At 53.3% G+C, this 21,943-nt stretch overlaps 2 protein-coding genes across 3 annotated transcripts; both read right to left on the reverse strand.

Moving 5' to 3' along the window:
* Positions 1-4,892: 4,892 nt before the first annotated feature.
* SCARF1 (scavenger receptor class F member 1) lies at positions 4,893-16,428 on the reverse strand. 2 transcript variants are annotated; one of them, XM_069603048.1, is made up of 11 exons: positions 16,021-16,428; positions 15,722-15,783; positions 15,353-15,454; positions 13,979-14,504; positions 12,002-12,220; positions 11,474-11,602; positions 10,476-10,579; positions 9,738-9,858; positions 8,349-8,473; positions 8,116-8,262; positions 4,893-7,465 (listed from the first exon to the last, which is right to left on the reverse strand). In XM_069603048.1, exons 1-11 carry the CDS (start codon positions 16,236-16,238, stop codon positions 6,609-6,611), a joined length of 2,610 nt encoding a protein of 869 aa, XP_069459149.1. In that variant the 5' UTR covers positions 16,239-16,428; the 3' UTR covers positions 4,893-6,608. The 2 variants fall into 2 exon arrangements, with proteins under 2 accessions (XP_069459149.1, XP_069459148.1); XM_069603047.2 differs by having other exon boundaries at positions 8,116-8,225; positions 16,021-16,329.
* A 1,638-nt stretch (positions 16,429-18,066) lies between these two features.
* RILP (Rab interacting lysosomal protein) lies at positions 18,067-21,303 on the reverse strand. Its single transcript, XM_069603118.1, has 9 exons — positions 20,987-21,303; positions 20,820-20,913; positions 20,625-20,731; positions 20,291-20,536; positions 19,877-20,022; positions 19,370-19,492; positions 18,636-18,725; positions 18,298-18,384; positions 18,067-18,266 (listed from the first exon to the last, which is right to left on the reverse strand). Exons 1-9 carry the CDS (start codon positions 21,212-21,214, stop codon positions 18,158-18,160), a joined length of 1,230 nt encoding a protein of 409 aa, XP_069459219.1. The 5' UTR covers positions 21,215-21,303; the 3' UTR covers positions 18,067-18,157.
* Positions 21,304-21,943: the final 640 nt, after the last annotated feature.

Consider the following 21,943-nt stretch of genomic DNA (forward strand, 5'->3'; position numbering starts at 1 on the left):
GACACACTGTGGGAGCTGGTTTGTCACCCCAGGGCTGTGAGAGCTCCAGCAGCCTAGTGCTCCTAGACCCTGAGTCCGAGTGCGCCCCCTGCCGCCATCAACCCGCCGCTGGCAACCTTGCTCAGACCAAGCCTGACACTGCGGTCTTAGAGGATCCTGGCTGGTTGCCTATCTGGTGGACCCACCCTGAAGAATCTCACCCGCTCACTTGACAAACTTCAATCAGTCTTTCCCTCCCTCCCTCCTAGAGCCACCTACTTGAGGGCTGTCTCTCAGGCAGTTGTTCCACACAAATTTCTAAACTGTTTCAAACACACCTGTAAAGTAATTCACTTTCTCCCCCCACGAAAAACTGTACCTCGAAGATCATAGCATCACTGCCTACTTGAAGTTAGATACCGTGAAACATCATCCTTTCAATATTTGTTGGTCACCGGCTGTTATTGTCCCTCTCCATCCACCCCGACCCCACCCATAGAGTCTGTATCTCCTAAATGTTTATCTGATTTGCCCACGTGTGTCCACAGGACGGCAGCTGCTGTTCATCGAGGTTCCAGTCTCAGCCACTCAAATCCATCTCTCCACCCCCATTCCATCCCAGTGATCTTTGGGAAATGCAAGTCTAACCTTGGTAAATCTGACCTCTGCTAAAACGCTAAAACTCAACCATTGGCACTGCAGGATAAAGTTCAAATTCTCCAACCTGACCCACACAGGCTCCTCCCCCACGGTGGTTGAGCTGCCTGCTCTTAGTTGCTCCAGTCACATGGAATTGCCTGTGGTTTCTGCAAGTGCTGTTCTCTCACCTGTGACCCTCAAACATAGTCCCTCCTGAAACAGCATGTCCTCCAGGAAGTCTTCCCTAACTACTCCCGGTGATTGTCTCCATTATCTTTGTCCATTGACTGTTTTGTAGTTATCTATTCATCCGTTTGACTTCCATTTTTCCCATTGACTATGAACTCTTTGAGGACATGCTGCTGCTAAGTCACTTCAGTCATGTCTGACTCTGTGCGACCCCATAGACTGCAGCCCACCAGGCTCTCCCGTCCCTAGGATTCTCCAGGCAAGAACACTGGAGTGAGTCGCCATTTCCTTCTCCCATGCATGAAAGTGAAAAGTGAAAGTGAAGTCGCTCAGTAGTATCCAACTCTTAGTGACCCCATGGACTGCAGCCCACCAGGCTCCTCCGTCCATGGGATTTTCCAGGCAAGAGTACTGGAGTGGGGTGCCATCGCCTTCTCTGTGAGGACATGAGCCATGCCTTATTCAGCTTGCTGTAACCAGCTCTTGATACAGAAGTAAGTACAAAATAAATGCACAATATGAGTTTGTTGAATGAAAACATAAATAAATGAAGAAGTGAAAGGTGTCAGCTTCTAGGAATAAAGGACTGAAAGCTGGGAGAATGATGTAATGTGGATAATAATGACCCTTTATTGAGGGTCAAAAATTTACTAGGGGCTTTACTTACTGTGTCATTTAATCCCTACGGTAACCCCGGAAGATAGCCACATGCCCATTTTCCAGATGAAAAAACCAGCTTTAAGTAACAAGTATGTCAGAACTGAGATTTGAATCCAGGTCTAATTTGAATGAAATTCTTGGGTCTTTTTTGTTTTGTTTTCTGTGGGTTTTTTTTTCAGCTGTGCCTTGTGGCTTTAAATATTTTAGTCCCCCTGTCAGGGATTGAACCTGGGCCGGGGCAGTTGTAAGCACCAAGTCCTAACCACTGGACCACCAGGGAATTCCCTGGGTTTGGGTTTTTTTTCTCCCAGTCTTTTTGTCAGGAATGTTAAAGACCCCACATCAGCACTGCTGGCAAATTGTAAACAAATTATTATACCTAAAATAAGCTACAAGGATATGTTACTCAACACCGGGAATATAGCCAATATTTTATAATTACAATTTAAAAATTGTGAGTCACTATAGTGTACATGTGTAACATAAAACATTGTACATCAACTATACTTCAATTAAAAACTCATAAATAAAACCACTAAAGTACTAAAAAAAATGTAGAAGATGATTTTACTGATTTTAAGGTAGAAAAGGCTCTTCCATCTTTCCATTACACATGACATTAAACCCAGAAGTCAAAAAGAAAAAGACTTGTCTAAATTTAAAATTTTAATTTCTGTAGGGAAAAGGAGAAAGAAACTGTAAATAGCATTAAAAGACCAGTCACAAACTGGACAAAGAATTAATATCCTTGATATAAAGTCACTTATAAATCAATGAGGAAAAGATGAACATCTCAATTGAAAATTAGGAAAAGAATATAACCAAATCATCTATAGAAAAAAATACTAATAACTGATAAAGATATGAAAAGAAGTTTGGTCTTAGAATAATCATAGAGATTCACTCTAAAGTTTTTCTAATGTGGGCCATTTTTAAAGTCTTTCTTGGAGAAGGAAATGACAACCGACTCCAGTATTCTTGCCTAGAGAATCCCATGGACAGAGGAACCTGGTGGGCTACAGTCCATGGGGTCGCAGAGAGTGGGACATGACTAAGTGACTAAACAACAATTGAATCTGTTACAGTATTGCTTCCGTTTTATGTTTTGGCCCCAAAGCATGTGGGATCTTGGCTCCCCGAGCAAGGATCAAACCCACACCCCCTGCCTTGGAAGGTGAAGTCTCAACCACTGGACCACCAGGCAAGTCCCAGAAATTCACACTTTTTTTTTTGAAATTCACATTTTAATGATACTATTTTTTTTTCATTTTTTTAGTGATTCCATTTTATATATATATATATATATATATATATATATATATATATATATATATATAAATTTTTTTTTTTGAGTCACGGAGCAAAGCATGTGGGATCTTAGTTCCTTAACCAAGGATCAAACCCATGCCCCATGCAGTAGAAGCATGGAGCCCTAACTACTGGGCCACTAGGAAGCTCCATATATGTATATATGGAGTTATATATTTTTCATTGTGGTTTATTACAGTTATATCTTTCTCACTGTAGTTTATTACAAGATATTGAATATAGTTCCCTGTGCTGTATAATAGGTCCTTGTTTATTATCTACTGGACATGGAACAACAGACTGGTTCCAAATAGGAAAAGGAGTACGTCAAGGCTGTATATTGTCACCCTGCTTATTTAACTTATATGCAGAGTACATTATGAGAAATGCTGGGCTGGAAGAAGCACAAGCTGGAATCAAGATTGCTGGGAGAAATATCAATAACCTCAGATATGTGGATGACACCACCCTTATGGCAGAAAGTGAAGAGGAACTAAAGAGCCTCTTGATGAAAGTGAAAGTGGAGACTGAAAAAGTTGGCTTAAAACTCAACATTCAGAAAATGAAGATCATGGCATCTGGTCCCATCACTTCATGGGAAATAGATGGGGAAACAGTGTCAGACTTTATTTTTGGGGGTCCCAAAATCACTGCAGGTGGTGACTGCAGCCATGAAATTAAAAGATGCTACTCCTTGGAAGGAAAGCTATGACCAACCTAGATAACATATTCAAAAGCAGAGACATTACTTTGCCAACAAAGGTCCGTCTAGTCAAGGCTATTGTTTTTCCAGTAGTCATGTATGGATGTGAAAGTTGGACTATGAAGAAGGCTGAGCGCCGAAGAATTGATGCTTTTGAACTGTGGTGTTGGAGAAGACTCCTGAAAGCCCCTTGGACTGCAAGGAGATCCAACCAGTCCATTCTAAAGGAGATCAGTCTTGGGTGTTCTTTGGAAGGACTGATGCTAAAGCTGAAACTCCAATACTTTGGCCATCTCATGTGAAGAGTTGACTCATTGGAAGAGACTCTGATGCTGGGAGGGATTGGGGGCAGGAGGAGAAGGGCACAACAGAGGATGAGATGGCTGCATGGCATCACCGACTTGATGCACGTGAGTTTGGGTGAACTCCAGGAGTTGGTGATGGACAGGGAGGCCTGGCATGCTGCAGTTCATGGGGTCGCAAAGAGTCAGCTACGACTGAGCGACTGAGCTGAACTGAATATTTTATATATGTTAATCCCATACTCCTAATTTATTCCTCCCTCCCTCTCCTTTGGTAACCATAATTTTGTTTTTTATGTCTGTGAGTCTATTTCTGTTTAGTAGGTAAGTTCATTTGTATCGTTTTTTTAGATTCAGCATATAAAGCAATCTCATGTATTTGTCTCTGACTTACTTAGTATGATGCTCTCTAGGTCCATCCATGTTGCTGCAAATGGCAACACTTCCTTCTTTCTTATGGCTGAGTAGTATTTCATTGTGTATGTAGACATATCTTTATCCATTCATCTGTTGATGGATACTTATGTTGCTTCCATGCCCTGGATATTATAAATAGTGCTGCTATGAACATTGGCTGCATGAATGATAATGGTTTTTATATCATTCATATCAAAATATCATTTTTTTGAGTTAAAAACCTCTAACCTCTAACAAAACCTCTAACAAAAAACCTCTAACGAAAAACTTTTATCTGGGGAATTCCCTGGTGGTTCCGTGCTTAGGACTGTGTGCTTTCACAGGTTCAGTCCCTGGTTGGGGAACTAATCCACAAGCTGCATGGCATGGCCAAAAGAAAAAAAACCTCACAAAAACAAAACACTTATCTGTACAAAGAGTTTGACTTTTTAAGAAGCTTTAACATATTATTGCTTTAGAGATTTTTGTGTGTGTGCTAAAATAATAATGAGATGCCACCTCTAACCTATCAGATTGGGTGTGGGGAAACAGATACCAATATAATTTATGAGAACACAGAGCCATTCTTTTTGGGGGGCCATTTGGAGTAAATACTCAAATGTTTAATATTCTTACCCCATAACCCAGCAATTCCACTTCTAGGAATCTCTTCTATAAAAAAAGTAGCACTGATACAGAAAGAAATGCAGACCGAGTTGGCTACTGAATCATTTATTGGATCAAAATAATTAGAAACAACCCACATCCCCATAGGTAGGGGATGGCTTAAACAACCTGTGTTATTTCCCCATGGTGGAATCCAAGTTTTTATAAAAAGAGGTAGTTTTATATTAACTAACATCAAAAGATAGCCAGGATACATTGTTAAGTAAAATAGCAAACTGCAGAATGAGACGCTCTTCTCATGCGCGCAGAAAAACATCTGAAAGGAAGCATCTAAACTGTTCATGAGCTTCTCTACACACTGGGACAGAGGGGTTTGATCTTTATTTCCTGTCTGGGTAATGCAAGTATGTGAGGAAATAATTCAGGACTAGACCCACAGGCATTCCATGCAAATTAAGTCTGGCCCCTCCCTCATCCCACAGAATCCCTTGAGGAGAAGGGAAATCTGATTTTCACTCTAGACACGTCTATAATGTTAGTGCTTTTGTTCATTTCTAAGCTTCTATTTATTGCGGCTGGGCTAGGTCTTCATTGCTGCACAGGCGTCTCTCTGGCGGTGGTGAGCAGGGGCTTCTCTCCAGGGGCTGTGCGCACGCTTCTCATTGTGCTGCCTCCCTCATCGTGGAGCACAGGCTCTAGGGCACCTGGGCTTCAGGAGCTGTGGCATCTTCCCAGATCAGTGACTGAACTCGTGTCTCCTGCCTTTGCAGGCAGATTCTTTACCACTGAGCCATGGTACTAGGGAAGCCCAGTCCTTTTTATTGTTAACAAACAACATTGCTTGTTATAATTTAAAAAAAATTCAACCTAGTGAGAAAAATAAAAAAAGAATGTAGGAAATTTGCAAATTATGTGTAAATTTAAGAAAATAATCTGCCGCACTCTCCTCTTCCAGAGAAAAATGCCGTGTGATCCCTTTCTTTCAAATGCTTTTTACGCACGTCCATCTTTTTCATTTCTTTAAAAGTAGTTAGGTACTCGGTTATGTCGGGCCTTAGTAGCAGCGCGTGGGACCCAGAGTGGGCAGGCTTCAGTAGCTGCTGCGCTTGGGCTCTCTAGTTGTGGTCCGTGGGCTTCGTTGCTCTGCAGCATGTGGGGTCTCATAGGTCTCTGACCAGGAATGGAACCCAAGTCCCCTGCATTGCAAGGTAGATTCTTAACCACTGGACCACCAGGGAAGTCCCCCTCATGTCTTTTAAGTCTATAAACCAGTCACAAAATGGAAGAATTCTAAACATGTATTCTGAGGCCAAAAGGAATGAAATTTATAAAAAGGAAACATGATTTACATGTAACAGGATAGCATGAACAAGCTCCCATATTCTTACACAACCTGATTTAGTTGGTTGTTTAGGAACCTTTCATAAGGAATATCTCTTTAATTTTTTATCATCCAACAGTTAGGTTGTTTCCCATTTCAGAAAAATGTTTTGCAAATGAAGGAAAGAAGAGACTGGGACTAAACAGAGCCCAGGACAACAGAGAAAAAAGTCCCTGCAGTCATCTCTTCCCTCTTCCTGACCCCATCCGGTGGGGTCTCTGCCCAGGCCTTCCAGACCCACTCCCAGAGCTTGGCTAGGACCCAGAGCCAGCTGGCCTCCAGCACTGACATTTCCCAGTGAAAGCGCAAGGGGGCATGTCTTTCTGGCCCTGGGATATTTTCTCAGCACAAAACACAATCTGATCGGGGCAATCTGAGGCCTAAGCCCCATCCACCATCTTCCCACTCACGAAATTCAAGATCCTCAGGGGTCCAGTGGCCCAGAGATGGGTACAACATTTTCATACTGGGGCTCCTCCTGCCCTTCCTCGTCAGCCACCTTCTGGGGATCCTGTCCTAGGGGACCATCCTCAGGGGCCACCTCCTGGCCACCCCCTGAGCTCTTGATGCCGCCCCCCAGGCTCCTGGCACCCTCCTCTGACCCAGTCCCTGCAGACTCCAAGGCCCCAGTCAGCTCCTCCTTCATGGCTGAGCTGGGGCTCTGATGGGCAGAGCCAGAGTCCAGCCTGGGGCTGCCCCTGTTCCGACTCAGGGCCCGACGTGGAGGCTTGGGGATGGCACTCTTGACCTTGGGTTCTGCCTGGCCTCTCTGGAAGCTACCAAAACGGCGGAGGACAGACCGGACAGGGCCCTCAGGTCCCCGCGGTGTCCCTGCCAACATATAGATTGTGCTGACAGAGCCTGAGCTCTCCTGGACGGTGCCCTCGATGGCTTCCACACGCTCAGCCACTGTCCGGCCACCAAGTGGGAGCCGGCGGCGACCAGCAGCTGAATCCCTGGGGCTGGCAGTGCCAGGAGGGGCCCCATCTGTTTCCACTTGTGGGCCTGTGGGCTCCTCAAGCTCCTGGCTTTCAGGACCTGGCTGGGTCCCCCGGGAGAGCCTCTTGGGCTTTCGGAGCGGGCTGGAGAGCTCCCCGGAGCCTCGGCGACTCTGCGGTGCAAACTTGGTGCCTTCAGCAAAGGAGACTGATGGCCGCTTGGCCCTGGCGAGGCTGGAAGTGCGCGGGATGGCAAACGGTGTGGAGGCGTCCTCAGGGGGAGGGAAGGGACCTCCAGCCAGGCTGGCCTCTGAGGATTCCGCTGGGGCCGCAGAGACCATCCCTGGAGAGGAGACAGAAGTGCTTGACTGAAGCTGGGCTGGGCTCCCCAGTCCATCTTACCCAGCTCAGCATCTTTTGGGAGGCCCCCAAAATGGAGCAAGGGAGAGGGTGAGGATGCAGAGGGCCAGGGGAAAGGGCTATTCAGGCAGGGACTACCGCCGCTACCCTCTTCTCACTGTTCTCCCCAACTTTGTGATAATACCACACTCCAACCACGCTAAAACTTTCAGTGCCACGTGGCCATGTCCTTCTTCCTTACTGCCTTTTGTGTACACTGCTCCCTCTTCCTGAAATGTCATTGCCATTTCTCTCTGTCCCTGGGCTAACTCCTACTGATTCTGCAAGATTCAACTCCAATACCGTGAACACAGAGACATCGTCTCTGACCCCTGTCACCCCTGACATGCTGGATTATGAGCCCCTACTCGCATGTCCCCCGGGAAAGCATGTATCACTTTGTCCTACCACCCGCTGTCTCGTAGACTATAAGCTTGGGCAGGGCAGGCATCTCTCTTGTTCTTGACTGCATCCCACAGCCAAGAACCGTGATGGGCACAGAGTGGGCGCCTGCTACATGTCTGCTGAAGGAATAAACAAGAGGGTGTGATGAGCAGGCTGGCTCAGGGCGTGGGGGCGCTGTTTGGGGGCTACCTTCTTGGGGTGGTACGCAGTAGGCAGGACCCTCATCCTCTTCTCCAGACTCGGAATCCGAAGAGAAGGAGTCGTCCGAAGCCCAGCCGGCAGAGGGCGGCTCGATGAAGCTGTGGTTGAAGGGAATCTCCGGGTCGTGGTGCAAGACTGCAGGGGATGGGCTCCAGGTCAAGTGCAGCACCCGAGGGGACGCCTTGTCCCTTGGCAACCCCTGACCTTCAGCACCCACTTACCTGTCACCCAGGGAAGCTTGTGGCTGCTCAGGGAACCACAGGGCAGCGCAGAGCCCAGGCTGGAGGTCAGGGCCTCCCAGACCTGCAGCTTCATCCTGGACATGGCGGTTCCATCTCTCACTGGCCTGAGGGCAAGGGAGAGTGGTCAGTGTGGGAAAGCCCTGACTGGGGCAGGAGAAAAGGCCCAGGACCATTCTGACTCCGTGGTTCAAGTGACAAAGTGACTATGTCTACCTCAATCACTCTCTGTGACTACAGAGTAAAACCCAAACAGATATGCAGATGTATGTATATATATAATATCGACCCCGAGAGTCAGGCCTGACCCAGAGGCCAGCATGGCTCCAGAGTCACAAGGTGGCCAATCTGGCTCTGATTTAGCCTCTCTGGGCCTCAACTTCCTCATCTGTAAAATGGGGACAACAGCTCCTATCTATCAGAGCTTTTTTTCCAGGACCCAGCATAGCACCAGCTACACAGAGGGCTGCCCCCAAATGCAGTGCTGTGTGATTATCATCCTTGCTGAGCCCCAGCTCACTGATCTTTCTGGAAGTGACACCACCTCCGGGAAGCCCACCCTTGTCCCCACCCCCAAGCTGGAAGCGACTGCTTCACTCATTGCCATTCCTCAGAGAGACTGTGCACACGTCCTGGTTCCCGAGTGAGGGGCTTCTCCTTTTCCCTGAGAACTAGGTCCCCAGGGTAGGGCCTCCTAGGTCTGGGCTCTGATGACGCCCCCACAGACAAGAGGGACATGCTCAAGGGGCAGTGAGTGAACCAACAGCACACCAGACAGAACGGAGTCCAGAAAACAGCATGGGCTTCATGTGGGCCAGTGACTAGCAGGGTCACCTTGGGTCTGTGTCCTGGGAATTGAGAAGGCAAATCTCCTGCCCCCGAGTGCCTTGCTCAAAACCTCTGTCCACACTGCTCTGAGCTTCCAAGGGGCCGAGAAGTACGAAGAAGTTTCATAAAGGAACAAAGCTCTTGTGTGAACAGTGTTCCCCGCAGCAGCCCCCAAGCCTCAATCCCTCCTTGCCTCTCCTTTTCTCGGAAAACCACGCTCTCTGCTGAACCCTTGCACAGGCTTTCACGGCGCTCTCCCTTCACGTCTCTTTGCCTCCCCACCCAGAGCTATCTTGCTGCTTCTGCCTTCTGCCAGCCTGGTGCCTGCTCCCCCACACCCTCCACCCCTGGAAGCATCTGAGGAGGGCAGGTGGCTGAAGTGGTGTCTCCAGGCCACAGCCATGGCCAGCTACCTCATTACCTCTGACCTACATGTGTGACAAGATCAGCCTATCTCCATCCCAGAAAGGAAACCATAGATACCACCTTGCTTCCACCCATGGCCTGAGCTGTGGGGTTGGGAAGACAGGGGCCTGAATTCACCTGTCCTTGGGGTCCAGCCGGGCAGCCCAGCAGCAGCAGGCACAGCAGGCGATGGCCAGCAGGAGCAGCAGCAGAGGTACGAGGATGCCCGCGATGAGGGCGGCGTCCTGACTATGAGATCCTAGGGAGGGCGGGGGACGGACACATATTCGGGGCCTTCTTGTCTCCCGCACATCACGTCTCATCTCTAGCTCTGCATTGCCTTCTCCTCAGAATCTCCCACCTGTGGGGCCCTCCCCCTCCTCTGAGAGATGTAGACTCAGCTCAGCTTGGAGGCCCCCTCCTCCAGGCAGCCTCCCTGCTGGTCTGTCCCTTCCTGATGGTCCACGGCCTGTTCCACAAACTCTTGCCCCAATTCTCAGGCCTGATGAGACACCTCAGTGTCCAGCCCTGTGTACCTGGTGCTAGCTTGTTTTCTCAGGGGGCCAGGGCTCTGTCATGTGTTTGGGGGGCTTCAAAGCACCCATACAGATTTCAGATAGAGAGAGCATCTCTGAAGTGGGCTTAGCCTTTCTAGCAAGTAAGGAAGTCCCAGAGCCTGTGTCAAGGGCCATTCTTTCATGACTTCCCTGGCAGACCAGTGGTTAAGACTCCCAGCTTCCACTGCATGGAACGCGGTTTCGATCCCTGGTTAGGGAACTAAGGTCCCACATATCACGCAGTACAGCCAAAAAAAAAAAAAAAAGAAGGCCACCCTTCCCCCAGCTACTTCACCCTGTACTTTTTGTTCCAGCTTACCCAGCTGGCAGGCCCCAGAGACAGGGTCGCAGCTTCCCTCTGGACATTCGCAGGGAACAGAGCAGTTGTTTCCATGGAAGCCAGATGGACACGAAGTATTGCAGCTTTGGGGGGGACAGGGGAGATAAGTGGGAGGCTGGCTGAGAAGGCATGGAGGTGGGCAGGGGAAGGTAGATTTCTGGGCACTGCTCCCCACCCCCTGCCACACAGACTTCCCCTGAAGCATGCCCAGCCAGACTCCTCTGACCTCTGAGCCACATTCTAAGCACCCCACCCCTGGCAGTGTTTATAAGAATCCCTTAGCCCCTAAGTCCATCTTCCAGAGAGACCATCCACAAACTGCCCCCTGGCTCCCAGGCCCCCCAGGGTGCAAGCCTCAGGCAGGGTCCACCTCTCACAATCTTCACTCCATGTCCACTTGGCGCTATCATTGAAATAAGCAAGATGCCAGTGGAATCCAGACTTCCTCGGGGTTGGAGGTCTGGGCAAGGCCCAGCCCTGCCCTAACTCTCTGGGCCTGGGTCCTCTCTGTAAAATGAAATCTCTGCCAGTTAATTCTCTCTTCTGTCCCACGGGTGGGAGAACCTGACATTGGCGATGCTGACATTCCCAGGTGGCTCAGTGGCAAAGGATCCGCTGCCAAGGCAAGAGGTGCAGGAGATGCGGGTTCCATCCCTGGGCTGGGAAGACCCCTTGGAGACGGGAATGGCAACCCGCTCCAATGTTCTTGCCTGGGAAATCCCATGGACAGAGGGGTCTGGCAGGCTACATACAGTCCATGGGGTCACACAGAGTCGGACACGACTGAGCTGGTTCTACTTCTGCTACTGAGCCCCCTTTGGAAGATGCAGAGGAATACCAGAGGAATTCCACAACCAGAGGAACACCTTCCTAGTTATGAGTATGCTGGGTGGGCGGTGGAGAAGCCCAGGCAGGGAAGTTTAGGGAGCAGACTGCACAGAGGCCTGACCTAGGCCCCTCCTCCTCCCAGTCCTCACCTGGGCCCCCAGTAGCCGGCGTTGCAGACACACTCCCCAGTCACAGCATCACAGGTCCCCTGGACACAGGTGGGGCAGGTAGAGCCACAAGCTTCCCCAAAGGTGCCAATCAGGCAGGGGTCTTCGCACCTGAGGTGAGAGGAGACTCAGAATGGAGAAGAAGGCCAGCCTGACCGCCCCTGCGAGGGCCCCGCCCTTATTCCCCCACACGTCTAGATTCAGGGGCCCAAGCGTCTACTCATTCAGCAGTGAAGCTCAGGTACAAGCAGGGCCTTGAATCCGAGGCCAGACCCAGTAGCAGACAGACTACAGATCCCTGGAGGGAGATAAGGGCGGGAAGCCTGAGCAGTGGAGGGCCTGCCCGGGGCCACATCATCACCCATGTCTCCTGCCTTAGTTCTCACCCAAAGGTGGGCCCCATGGGGTTGTGTGACTATATGCTTGGAAGAGGGGGCAGCTCTCCGAGAGGGAGCAGCTGGAGCAAGCATCTAGAAGGTATACCCCTCCCTGAGCAGGCTAGCCCCTCACCTGGGCCCCCGCCAGCCAGGCTCACAGTGCTGACAGTGCCCAGTGTCTGGCTGACAGGCCTCTCCAAGCCGGCAGTGGGGGCACTGCTGCCTGCAGTTCTCCCCAAAGGTGCCAGGAGGGCAGGGCTGGTGGCACTGGGTCCCGTTCCAGCCTGGCTCGCAGGCCTCGCAGCTGCCTGTGTCTGCAGAGCATGGCTTATTCTGCTTGCACTGGCCACAGCTGGGAAGAGAAGGAGTCCAGGGAGCCCTGGGAGGCGGACGGATGTCGCAGCCACCCAGGCCTCCAGGGTCTAGAGAGCATCTTGGTTCCAGCAGGGCCATTCGGGCAGGTTTGAGCCTCAGTTTCCCCATGTTGTACAACAAAGAGGCTGGACAGACTGTCTCTGAGGCTCTAGTAGGATTCCAGCCCTTTCCTAAACCAACCCCCCCCCCCATTCTGAGCCCCAGCCTTCCCTGGATCCCAGGGTCCCCAGGAGTTCCCAGCCCAGCCAGGAAAACCAAGTTACCGTCCCAACCTCTGCCTCCCCTCTGCCCAGGGTCTCCTTCCTTCCCCTTTCCCAGTCTTCCCCTTTCCCCTTCCTCCCTTCCACCCTTGCCACCTCAGAGGTCTGGCGTGAACAGGCCTCACTAGCTTAGCTCCTCTCCTATTTTGTGCATTTAAAAATGCATCAGGCGCCTGTTTTACCACTAGCATTTTATCTTTAGATTTTTTTAAGGTTTACTGGGTTATCATTGACATAAAGCACTATTATGAATTCAAAGTGTGAGGCATAATGACCTCATATATATAGTGTGAAATGGTTACCAGGAAAAGTCTAGTTAACACCCATCATCTCATATGGAAACCAAAAACCAAAGTGTTATTTTTTTTTTTCTCCTTGTGACGAGAACTCTTAGGATCTACTCTTTTAACAACTTTTCCAGTAAGGCTTATCTTATCTTAATATCACCTTCATCCTTATTTGAACTTTCTCCCTCCAGGGACTTAATTATCTGGGATCATGCACGTGGATCAGACTCGTTAGTGGGAGAAGGGGAGTTCATAAAATCAATTTAACAGATCCTGACCAAAAGTTAAAAAGAGAGAACAGAAAACATTTGGGTGTATATATATGCGTGCATGTGTGTGTTGTCAGCTTAATTTTTTACTTCAGTTAATATACAGCCCATCATATACATGTATGATATATATGTATATCATGTGTATAAATAAAGAAATAAACGGACCAGAAAGAAAGCTGAGAACCAAAGAATTGATGCTTCTGAATTGTGGTGTTGGAGAAGACTCTTGAGAGTCCTTCAATTCTAAAGGAATATTCAGTCCTGAATATTCAATCCTAAAGGAATATTCAGTCCTGAATATTCATTGGAAAGACTGAGGCTGAAGCTGAAGCTCCAAGACCTGGGCCACCTGATGCGAAGAACTGACTCATTGGAAAAGACCCTGATGCTGGGGAAGAGTGAAGGCAGGAAAAGGGGATGGCAGAGGATGAGATGGTTGGATGGCATCACTGACTCCATGGACATGAGTTTGAGCAAGCTCTGGGAGTTGGCGATGTACAGGGAGGCCTGGCCTGCTGCAGTCTGTGGGGTCGCAAAAGAGTCGGACACGACTGAGCGACTGAACTGAACTGAATACATACATGATAGAATGTAGAACGTTTCTTACAGTGGGCGGACCTGGTCAAAGTTTGAAAGACCCTGAGTGGCAGAGAGACCCTGCAATAGCCCTTTTGCTATGTGATTCATTGTGTTTCTTTTGTCCTGCTTCTACGACTTGCTAGGAGTATTTTATTCAACTGTACCCAGATGAAAGTGGTGGGCGAGGCTGGACTTAGGGGCATCGAGGGTCTCTTTGCCCCCTTTCACCCCACCCTTGTCTGTTTCTGCGCAAGTCTCTCCCAGTGCCCCCGCCTGCCCCTCTCGTTCTCTCCTGCTCCTTCGCATGCCCTCCTCCCTCCCTCTCACCCTGGCTCACCTGTCGCGGCACTGGAGCCCGTACCGGCCGGCGGGGCAGGGCAGCTCGCAGCGCACGCCACGGAAGCCTGGCGGGCAGGTGCACTGGCCGGAGGCGGCGCTGCAGCGGCCGCGCACGCATTCGCACGGCTCCCGGCACTCGGGGCCCCACCAGCCCGGCCGGCAGGCGCAGCGGCCCGACTCCTGCGCGCACGGCGAGCCGTGGCAGGCGCAGCGGAAGCTGCAGCGGCGGCCCCACCAGCCTGGCTCGCACAGGCAGGAGCCGGTGGCCTGATCGCACCGCGCCGCCGCGGGGTTGCACTGGCACGGGCGGCGGCACGTGGGCGACCACCAGCCGGGATCGCAGCGGCACGCGCCGGTCTCGGGGTTGCAGCGGCCGTGGGGACCGCAGGCGCACGGGAACTCGCAGCGGTCGCCCCAGCGGTCGGGTTGGCAGTGGCACACGCCGGTGGCCGGTTCGCACTGGCCGTGCGGGTGGCAGGCACAGACCTCCCTGCAGTCGGGACCCCAGTACTGGCCCGGGCAGCCTGCGGCAGGGCAGGGGGGAACGGAAGAGGGTCAGCGGGCTCAAGCCGGGCACGGATGCTCTCTGCGCGCCCCCTTGTGTGCCAGGAGGGGCCCTGGCACAAGGAAGTGTGTATTGGGGGGGAGCCGGCCCACCCTCCAGGAGCTGGGGACAGCCTGTCCCCCTGGGGCACAGCTCACTTCCTGCCCCCAACTCTGAACCACAAGGCTCAGTTAGCACTGGCCTAGCCTCCCACTTCCACATTCCAGAACACACTTAAGAGTGGAAAAGGGGCCTGTCCAGAGCCACACTGAAGTGGGTGGGCCTGCACTGGGGCCCCTCCTCCCTCTCTTTGGGTTCTCCCCCACAACTGTGTCTATCCAGGCCTGGAGGCTGCCCTTGGGGTCATGGAAGAAGCCACACACCCCCAGAGTCTCCTCTCAACCCCATCCCCTGGCGGCTGGCTGCCCTCTGGCTAAACTGCCCACCAACCACTTTGCCAAGTCCCTCTTTGTGCCAGAGAAGGTAGACACTCCAGGCACCCTCCAGACTCGCATAAGGTGTACGAGACTAACAGCACATTCACTTTGCAGTTAACCGGGATCTCCAGCATCTTTCAGGAAGTTGAAAGGGAAGATGAACAGCCCAGAAATGAACCTGTGGGAGGACTTAAAGGATGGCATAGAAACCAGATGACTCAGGGCATCCCCGGGAGTGCGTCACTTCCTGTCTCCCGACCTCAGTTTCCTCAGCGAAGCTTGGAGGGACTCTGGCCCTGCTCTTGTAAGATTACTTTGCTACCTGCTTCACCTCCCCTCTCCCCCAGTCCTGCCCGGCGCCTTCAACCTTCAGGAGACACTCAGGACTCACGGGAGTTGCACTGGGCTCCGAAGAATCCAGGTTTGCATCGACAGAGGCCTGGTTTCACACATACTTCGTCTTCCCGGCAGGCGTCCAGCCCCTCGCAGATGGCTGAAAAACACCCCACCCAGGTTGGAAGGACAGGGGTGCGGCCAGGGGACACTCTGTCCCTCTCACTGGCTCCCGCTGCCCTTGCCTCCCTCAAGGGCTGTTTCCTTGGGGCTGGGGGGTTGGGTCACAGGAGGGACCCTGGCACAAGGGCTCAGGAGGACAAACAGACCCCAGGGTGGGTAGGAAGGAAGGGTCACTGGGCTCTGTCCTCCTTTCTCCTCCAGTGGCGGGTGGGGTGGGGCGGGTGGGACCATCCTCGCTACTCACGGATGGTGCATTCTTGATCTTTCTGCCTCCAGCCTGGGCAGCACTGGAGCTCAGCAGAGGGGCTGTGGGGCAGAGAGGGGTCAGCCGGGGGGCAGCCTGGCCCTGCAGGTGGATCACTGTCGCTGGCCTCAGCCCCATCTGGTAGGCCTGGCCAAGGTTCACAGCCCCACGTCTGCAAACCCTTTCCGCTCTGTCCCTGGCCACCCCACTGCCTTCCAGGCTGTCCCCGAGCCCCTCCCGCTTCAGCCCCTCTTTCCTCATGTCCTCCTCCCCCCTCATCAGACTCCCACAAGACCCACCTGCTGGCCTTGCAGACGTGCCGCCCCCCGGCGTCCAGCTCAGACCCCGGGGCCCCCAGAGCCCCGAGCAGCAGCAGAGGGAACAGCAGCCCCGGCCCCATGGCGGCCAGTGCAGCGGGAGGGCTTGGGTCAGTCTGGCCCCCACAGCGCCCAACCCCCTTCCTGCTTCCTCCCCAGGCTTTTCCTGAGGAAACCAGGCTAGAGGGGCGGGCTGCCATGAGGCACCTCCCTGAGACAGTGGGCAGGCGCTGAGACGCAGACACCAGAATAGTGAAAGGAAAGGGAAGGCCAATGGTGAGGGTTGAGTGGAGGCTTCTGGGCTGGTCTGAATCCGGAGCAGGCAGGAAGATGAGGCTGTAAGTCCCAGATCCCAGGACAGGCGAGCGGGTGAGACATGGGAATCTGTTAGGTCACATTCCCCAAGGAAAGTGGGAGAAGGGAGAAGGCCTCCCCACCAGTGACAGCCAAGGGGCCATCCTGGCAGAGCTGGGCAGGGGGGATCACCGGCAGACAGACGTGGAGCCGTTTCTGGCTATCACAGGCAGTTGCTTTATTCCAATAGCTTAGGCCATCTGTACAAACACCTGGGAGGAGGGCAGTCAGCTCTCCGTTTCACAGATGGGGAAACTGAAGCTCAGAGAAGCGGCACTTTTATCTGGCCCCCAAGGCTTGGCACAGAGATATAGGAAGGACAGCATATTAAAAAGCAGAGACATTACTTTGCCAACAAAGGGCCATCTAGTCAAAGCTATGGTTTTTCCAGTAGTCATATATGGATGTGAGACTTGGACTATAAAGAATTGATGCTTTTGAACTGTGGTGTTGGAGAAGACTCGTGAGAGTCCCTTGGACTGCAAGGAGATCCAACCAGTCCATCCTAAGGGAAATCATTCCTGAATATTCATTGGAAGGACTGATGCTGAAGTTGAAACTCCAATAATTTGGCCACCTGATGGGAAGAACTGACTCATTGGAAAAGACCCTGATACTGCAAAAGATTGAAGGCAGGAGAAGGGGACGAGAGAGGATGAGATGGTTGGATGGCATCACCAACTCAATGGACATCAGTTCAGTTCAGTTGCTTAGTCATGTCCGACTCTTTTCAACCCCATGAATCGCAGCACACCAGGCCTCCCTGTCCATCACCAACTCCCGGAGTTCACTCAGACTCACATCCATCAAGTCAGTAATGCCATCCAGCCATCTCATCCTCTCTCGTCCCCTTCTCCTCCTGCCCCCAATCCCTCCCAGCATCAGAGTCTTTTCCAATGAGTCAACTATTCGCATGAGGTAGCCAAAGTACTGGAGCTTCAGCTTTAGCATCATTCCCTCCAAAGAAATCCCAGGACTGATCTCCTTCAGAATGGACTGGTTGGATCTCCTTGCAGTCCAAGGGACTCTCAAGAGTCTTCTCCAACACCACAGTTCAAAAGCATCAATTCTTCGGCACTCAGCTTTCTTCACAGTCCAACTCTCACATCCATACATGACTACTGGAAAAACCATAGCCTTGACTAGATGGACCTTTTTTGGCAAAGTAATGTCTCTGCTTTTCAACATGCTGTCTAGGTTTGTCATAACTTTTCTTCCAAGGAGTAAGCATCTTTTAATTTCATGGCTGCAGTCACCATCTGCAGTGATTTTGGAACCCCCAAAAATAAAGTCTGACACTGTTTCCACTGTTTCCCCATCTATTTCCCATGAAGTGATGGAACCAGATGCCATGATCTTCATTTTCTGAATGTTGAGCTTTAAGCCAACTTTTTCAGTCTCCACTTTCACTTTCATCAAGAGGCTCTTTAGTTCCTCTTCACTTTCTGCCATAAGGGTGGTATCATCTGCATATCTGAGGTTATTGATATGGACATGAGTTTGAGTAAACTCCGGGATGGACATGAGTTTGGACATGTCCATGACTCGATGGACATGAATTTGAGTAAACTCCAGGATGGACAGAGAGGCCTGGTGTGCTGCAGTCCATGGGGTTGCAAAGAGTCAGTCACCACTGAGCGACTGAACTGAACTGATAGGAAAGAAAGTAGGCTGAGCTCCTATCAGACTCGGACCAGGATTAGAGAAGAGCCAGGGAGGAGGGCAGGGAAGGAGGGAGCCTGGTCCTTTGAGGTCACACATCCAACTACAGACAGACTCCAAAGTCAGGCCTCTGGGGCAGCTGAGACCCCAGACAAAGATGTTCATTGAGAGCACAGCAGGACCCGTCAGGAGTTGGGGGCTGTCGGGCTGCCCACTGGTTCCAGGTGGGGTAGCTGCGGGGTCTCCTCTCCTCCCTGTAGCTGGCTGGGAGCCACACTGCTGGTCTCAGTCCCAGGGGCCTCTGTTTCACCCCGATACCACTGGCCAAAGCTGGGGGGAAAGCCAAGAGGTGCTTTGAGCCTGGCTGCCAGGGAGGTCAAGTACAGGGGCTGAGGGGAGCAGGGGGTGCTGCAAAAAGGGGACCCAGAGCAAGAAAGGGCAGCACGAGGCAGGGGACGGTAAAGGGGCCACCAGGGGAGCAGGAGGGTACGGGCATGCTGCTCGCTTAGGGCAGCAGGAGGGAAGGTGGGCCCCTCCACCCTCCACCCCCACCACATTTGTCCTTCCCTTCCTCAACATACAAACTCCGTATTCTGGACTCAGGGGCTGGGGGTTCAGAATGGTCTCCCTTATCGCTGGAGAGCAGGAGCCATGAGCCATCATCATCGTCACTGAGGCGGAGAAGAGCAAAGAGAGGAGAGGAGACGTGAGGGTCCTTTATCAAGGCCCTGAGGGCCAAGGGGAGTCCACTACGTTCAGCCTTCTGTGCAGCCCCCAGGAGCAGGAAGGGGAGGACAGAGCGACTTTGGGGCCCCCAAAGCTGGAGTGAAGGAAACTGGATCACTCTGCTGTGCGCCTGAAACTGTCACGCAACACTGTTAATCCACGATACGCCGACATAAAATAAAAAGTTAAAAAAGAAACTGGAGAGAAGGGAAATCTGGGGAGACAGAGGACATCTTAGGGCTTTCATTTTCTAGCCAGATACATGGCAGGCCGTGGACAGGGCCTGCAGCTACAGCCTTACCTTCACCTGCCTGGGAACAAACAGATGCAGCCAAGACAAGAAACCAAAGAAACTGAAACCGACTGTGGAGAAGCAGAGTCAGGATGCGCAGCGAGCAGGGCAGGCGGGAGCAGCCGTGACCCAGCGAGAAGGCGGCGGGCTCAGCACGGCAGGCTTGTGGGTGGGCGGGGGGGGTGACCAGGCCAGGTTAGCAGGTTCCAGAGGTGGCTAAGCTAGGTGACAAGCGCAGTCTGAGGCAATGGGTTCAGAAGGTGACCAGGCTCAGTGGGAATGGAGGCCGGGACTTACCTGCTCTCTGCTTCCTCTGGAGTCCCTAACATTTTGGCCTTGATCTTCTTCCGCTGCTTCTTGACAGCTACCTTCATGGCTCCGAGCAGAAGCCCAGGGACCCGGTGGGCTGTCAGCAGCTCCCTACAGAGGAGGAGGAAGGGCAGAGACAAAGCAGTGGGGATACTAAGAATAGGTCTAGACTCAAGTACCTGTGCATGTTGTTTCCCCTTTTGGGAACACTCTGCCTTGCTAACCCCTCTGCCCCTAAGCTTAGGTGTCACCCCTCCTGGGAGTACTTCCTTGACAGCCACTGCTGCTGACCCTCAGCACTGGCCCTCCCCGGTATGAAAGAAGATCCAGGAGGGCAGGGACTATGTGACTCCCGTCCTCCAGTGCCCAGCATGGTGCCTGGCACACGACACCGTAGATGTATCAACCACTCAAAGAATGAGGCGGGTGAACCGAGGCCAGGGAACAGGTGCGCCTGGCGCCCCCGAGCCTCTGGGCCCTGCCTGGCGCCCTCACCGCTGGAAGTAGGCCAGCTCCTCCTTCAGCAGGAACAAGTTGGCTTTGAGCTCATTCCGCTCCTGAAGGATCTGCTGAACCTCCTCTCGACTGAAGCCGCACTGCCCTGCCTTGGCGGGGAGCCCTGGCGGCAGCGGGGCATCCGCCTGTGGAAGGACAGGCTTGGTCAGTGGGCGCCTAGGTTGGACAGGGACGCCTTGGGCAGTGGGCGCCTCGGTTGGGCAGGGAGCCTTGGGAGGCCAGGGCGCTACCATGGGTGCCAGGCCGGGGCTCTGGCTGAGTAGGGGCGGAGGCCGGCTGGTGGCGCACACTCGTAACCACCTTCTAGCTAGCCTGTTGGCCCTGCCACGCAGTACGGCAAAACTTTCCCGAGTGCCCACCAAGAGCCGGACCGTTCCCTCATAGGGCACTCACCGGGTCCTCGGGGGTCCCCGGGGCTCTTGTGCCCGCGGTCGCCCGCTCGGACTCCCGCCTCTGCTCGCACTCGGGCCCGGCGGCCTGGCCCTGAACCGGTTCTGGAGGCGGCTCCACGGCCGCTTCGCGCGGCTGCTCTCGTTCGCTCTCGCGGTCCCGCGCAGCGCGTATCTGGGTTTGTACCGCGGCCAATTTCTGCCGCAACTCCGCATTCACCAGCAGGAGGCGCTGCAGCTGCTCCTGCAACTGTGGGCGGAGCCAAGGGGCTGGTGGGCGGGGCACCTGAGGGCCGGCAGGGTCCCGCCCCCGGCACGTCGCCCCGCCCCGCCCTCACCGCCTCGGTCTCCTGGCTTCGCTGCAGCAGGTCGCGGTTGTACGCCCGGAGTTCGTCCCGCTGGCGGTCGGTCACCTCCTTGAGCTGCCGCAGCAGAGCGCGCTCCTCTGAGGAAGGGGCGTTCTCAGCGGCGGGCCCGCGAGAGGGGGAGCCCTGCGCCGCCCCGACCACGGAGCCCTGCAGGCCCGCACTCACCCTGTGGTCCAGAGCGCAGCTCTCTGCGGAGGCGCTCGTTCTCCTCTCGCAGCCGCCGCAGCTCGAGTTCCGCCTGCTGTGCGGATACCTGCAGCTGGGAAGGCCGCGCTGTTAGGCCAGCCCCCGCTGGCCCAGGCGGGCGGCTGGGGAAGGGCGCCATGACTTACCGAGTCCGGGGCGGGCCCCACGGCAGCCTTTTCCAGGAGCTCCAGCGCCTGCACCACCAGCGGAACGAGTCCGGCTGCGGCCTCCGGCCCGAAGCGGCGCGCCAGCTCCTGCAGCTCAGCGCCCAGGGCCCCCGCTAGGTGGTACACGAGCTCCGCGGCCGTCCCCGATCCCGCGGCCACCCGAGGCCCGGAGCCATGCGCCCCAGGCGCCGCCCTTCTGGGCTCCATGTCCCCCGAAGGCGACCAGGGCTGCGACACCCTCCTCCCCCAACTGAGGCAGGAAAAAGCCAATCAGTCCTGGCCCAGGAAGCGGCTTAGGACAGTAGAGGGCGGGGTAGAAGCGACAAGGGAGGAGCGATTCAGGGAAAAGGCTGTAAGAGTCTCAGGGCCCTGTTAAAGCCCCCAAGGTCACAGGAAGTAGGACATTCCAGCCAGGCGTCCAGGAGCTGAGGCCCAGGGCTGTAAGTGGTCACTTTCGTCAAGCCCTCCCCAGTGTCCACACCAGGCTCCACCCCTGTGTCTAGAGTCATGGGGCCTGACTTGGCTGCCAACTCTCCAGCCCAGAGGTGAGAGGTAGGCGGGCTGTCACTGACCTCAGCCAGCGGCAGCCAACTGTCCAGCCGTGTGCCTATTTCCAGGACAGGCTGAGAGTGACACGGAGCTTAAGGGGCTAAGCTGGGCTCTACAGCTACAGAGAACAAGCCAGGAGCTTCTACACTCAAAATAGTGACTGCTGCGAGAGATGCTGAAAAGCGGTGAGCGTTTACAAGTATTTGGGATAAATCTGGCAAATGTGGTCATAGCAGCAGGGGTGTGAAAGCCCAACTTCCCTTCAGCTCACTGAGCTTAGAGGATATTTATCCCCACAGCTCCGAACAGGGGGACTCAAGGCTCAGTCCAGCAGCTTGCAGAGAACACGTCTGGCTTCTGCCATCCCTACATCCAGAATCTGAGCTC

This window comes from Ovis canadensis, chromosome 11 (assembly GCF_042477335.2).
Source record: "Ovis canadensis isolate MfBH-ARS-UI-01 breed Bighorn chromosome 11, ARS-UI_OviCan_v2, whole genome shotgun sequence".
NCBI classification, from domain to species: domain Eukaryota; kingdom Metazoa; phylum Chordata; class Mammalia; order Artiodactyla; family Bovidae; genus Ovis; species Ovis canadensis.

Excerpts from the sequence above, each read along its gene's own strand:
- RILP (XM_069603118.1), bottom strand. The coding sequence starts at position 21,214 with ATGGAGCCCAGAAGGGCGGCGCCTGGGGCGCATGGCTCCGGGCCTCGG. Across the intron at positions 20,537-20,624 it reads GAAGCCAGGAGACCGAGGCG|TTGCAGGAGCAGCTGCAGCG; the intron begins GTGAGGGCGGGG and ends CTCCGCCCACAG. Across the intron at positions 20,023-20,290 it reads CGGGGACCCCCGAGGACCCG|GCGGATGCCCCGCTGCCGCC; the intron begins GTGAGTGCCCTA and ends GTCCTTCCACAG.
- SCARF1 (XM_069603048.1), bottom strand. The coding sequence starts at position 16,238 with ATGGCAGCCCGCCCCTCTAGCCTGGTTTCCTCAGGAAAAGCCTGGGGA. Across the intron at positions 11,603-12,001 it reads CCTGGCTGGCGGGGGCCCAG|GTGCGAAGACCCCTGCCTGA; the intron begins GTGAGGGGCTAG and ends CTCTCACCTCAG. Across the intron at positions 10,580-11,473 it reads GCCGGCTACTGGGGGCCCAG|CTGCAATACTTCGTGTCCAT; the intron begins GTGAGGACTGGG and ends TCCCCCCCAAAG.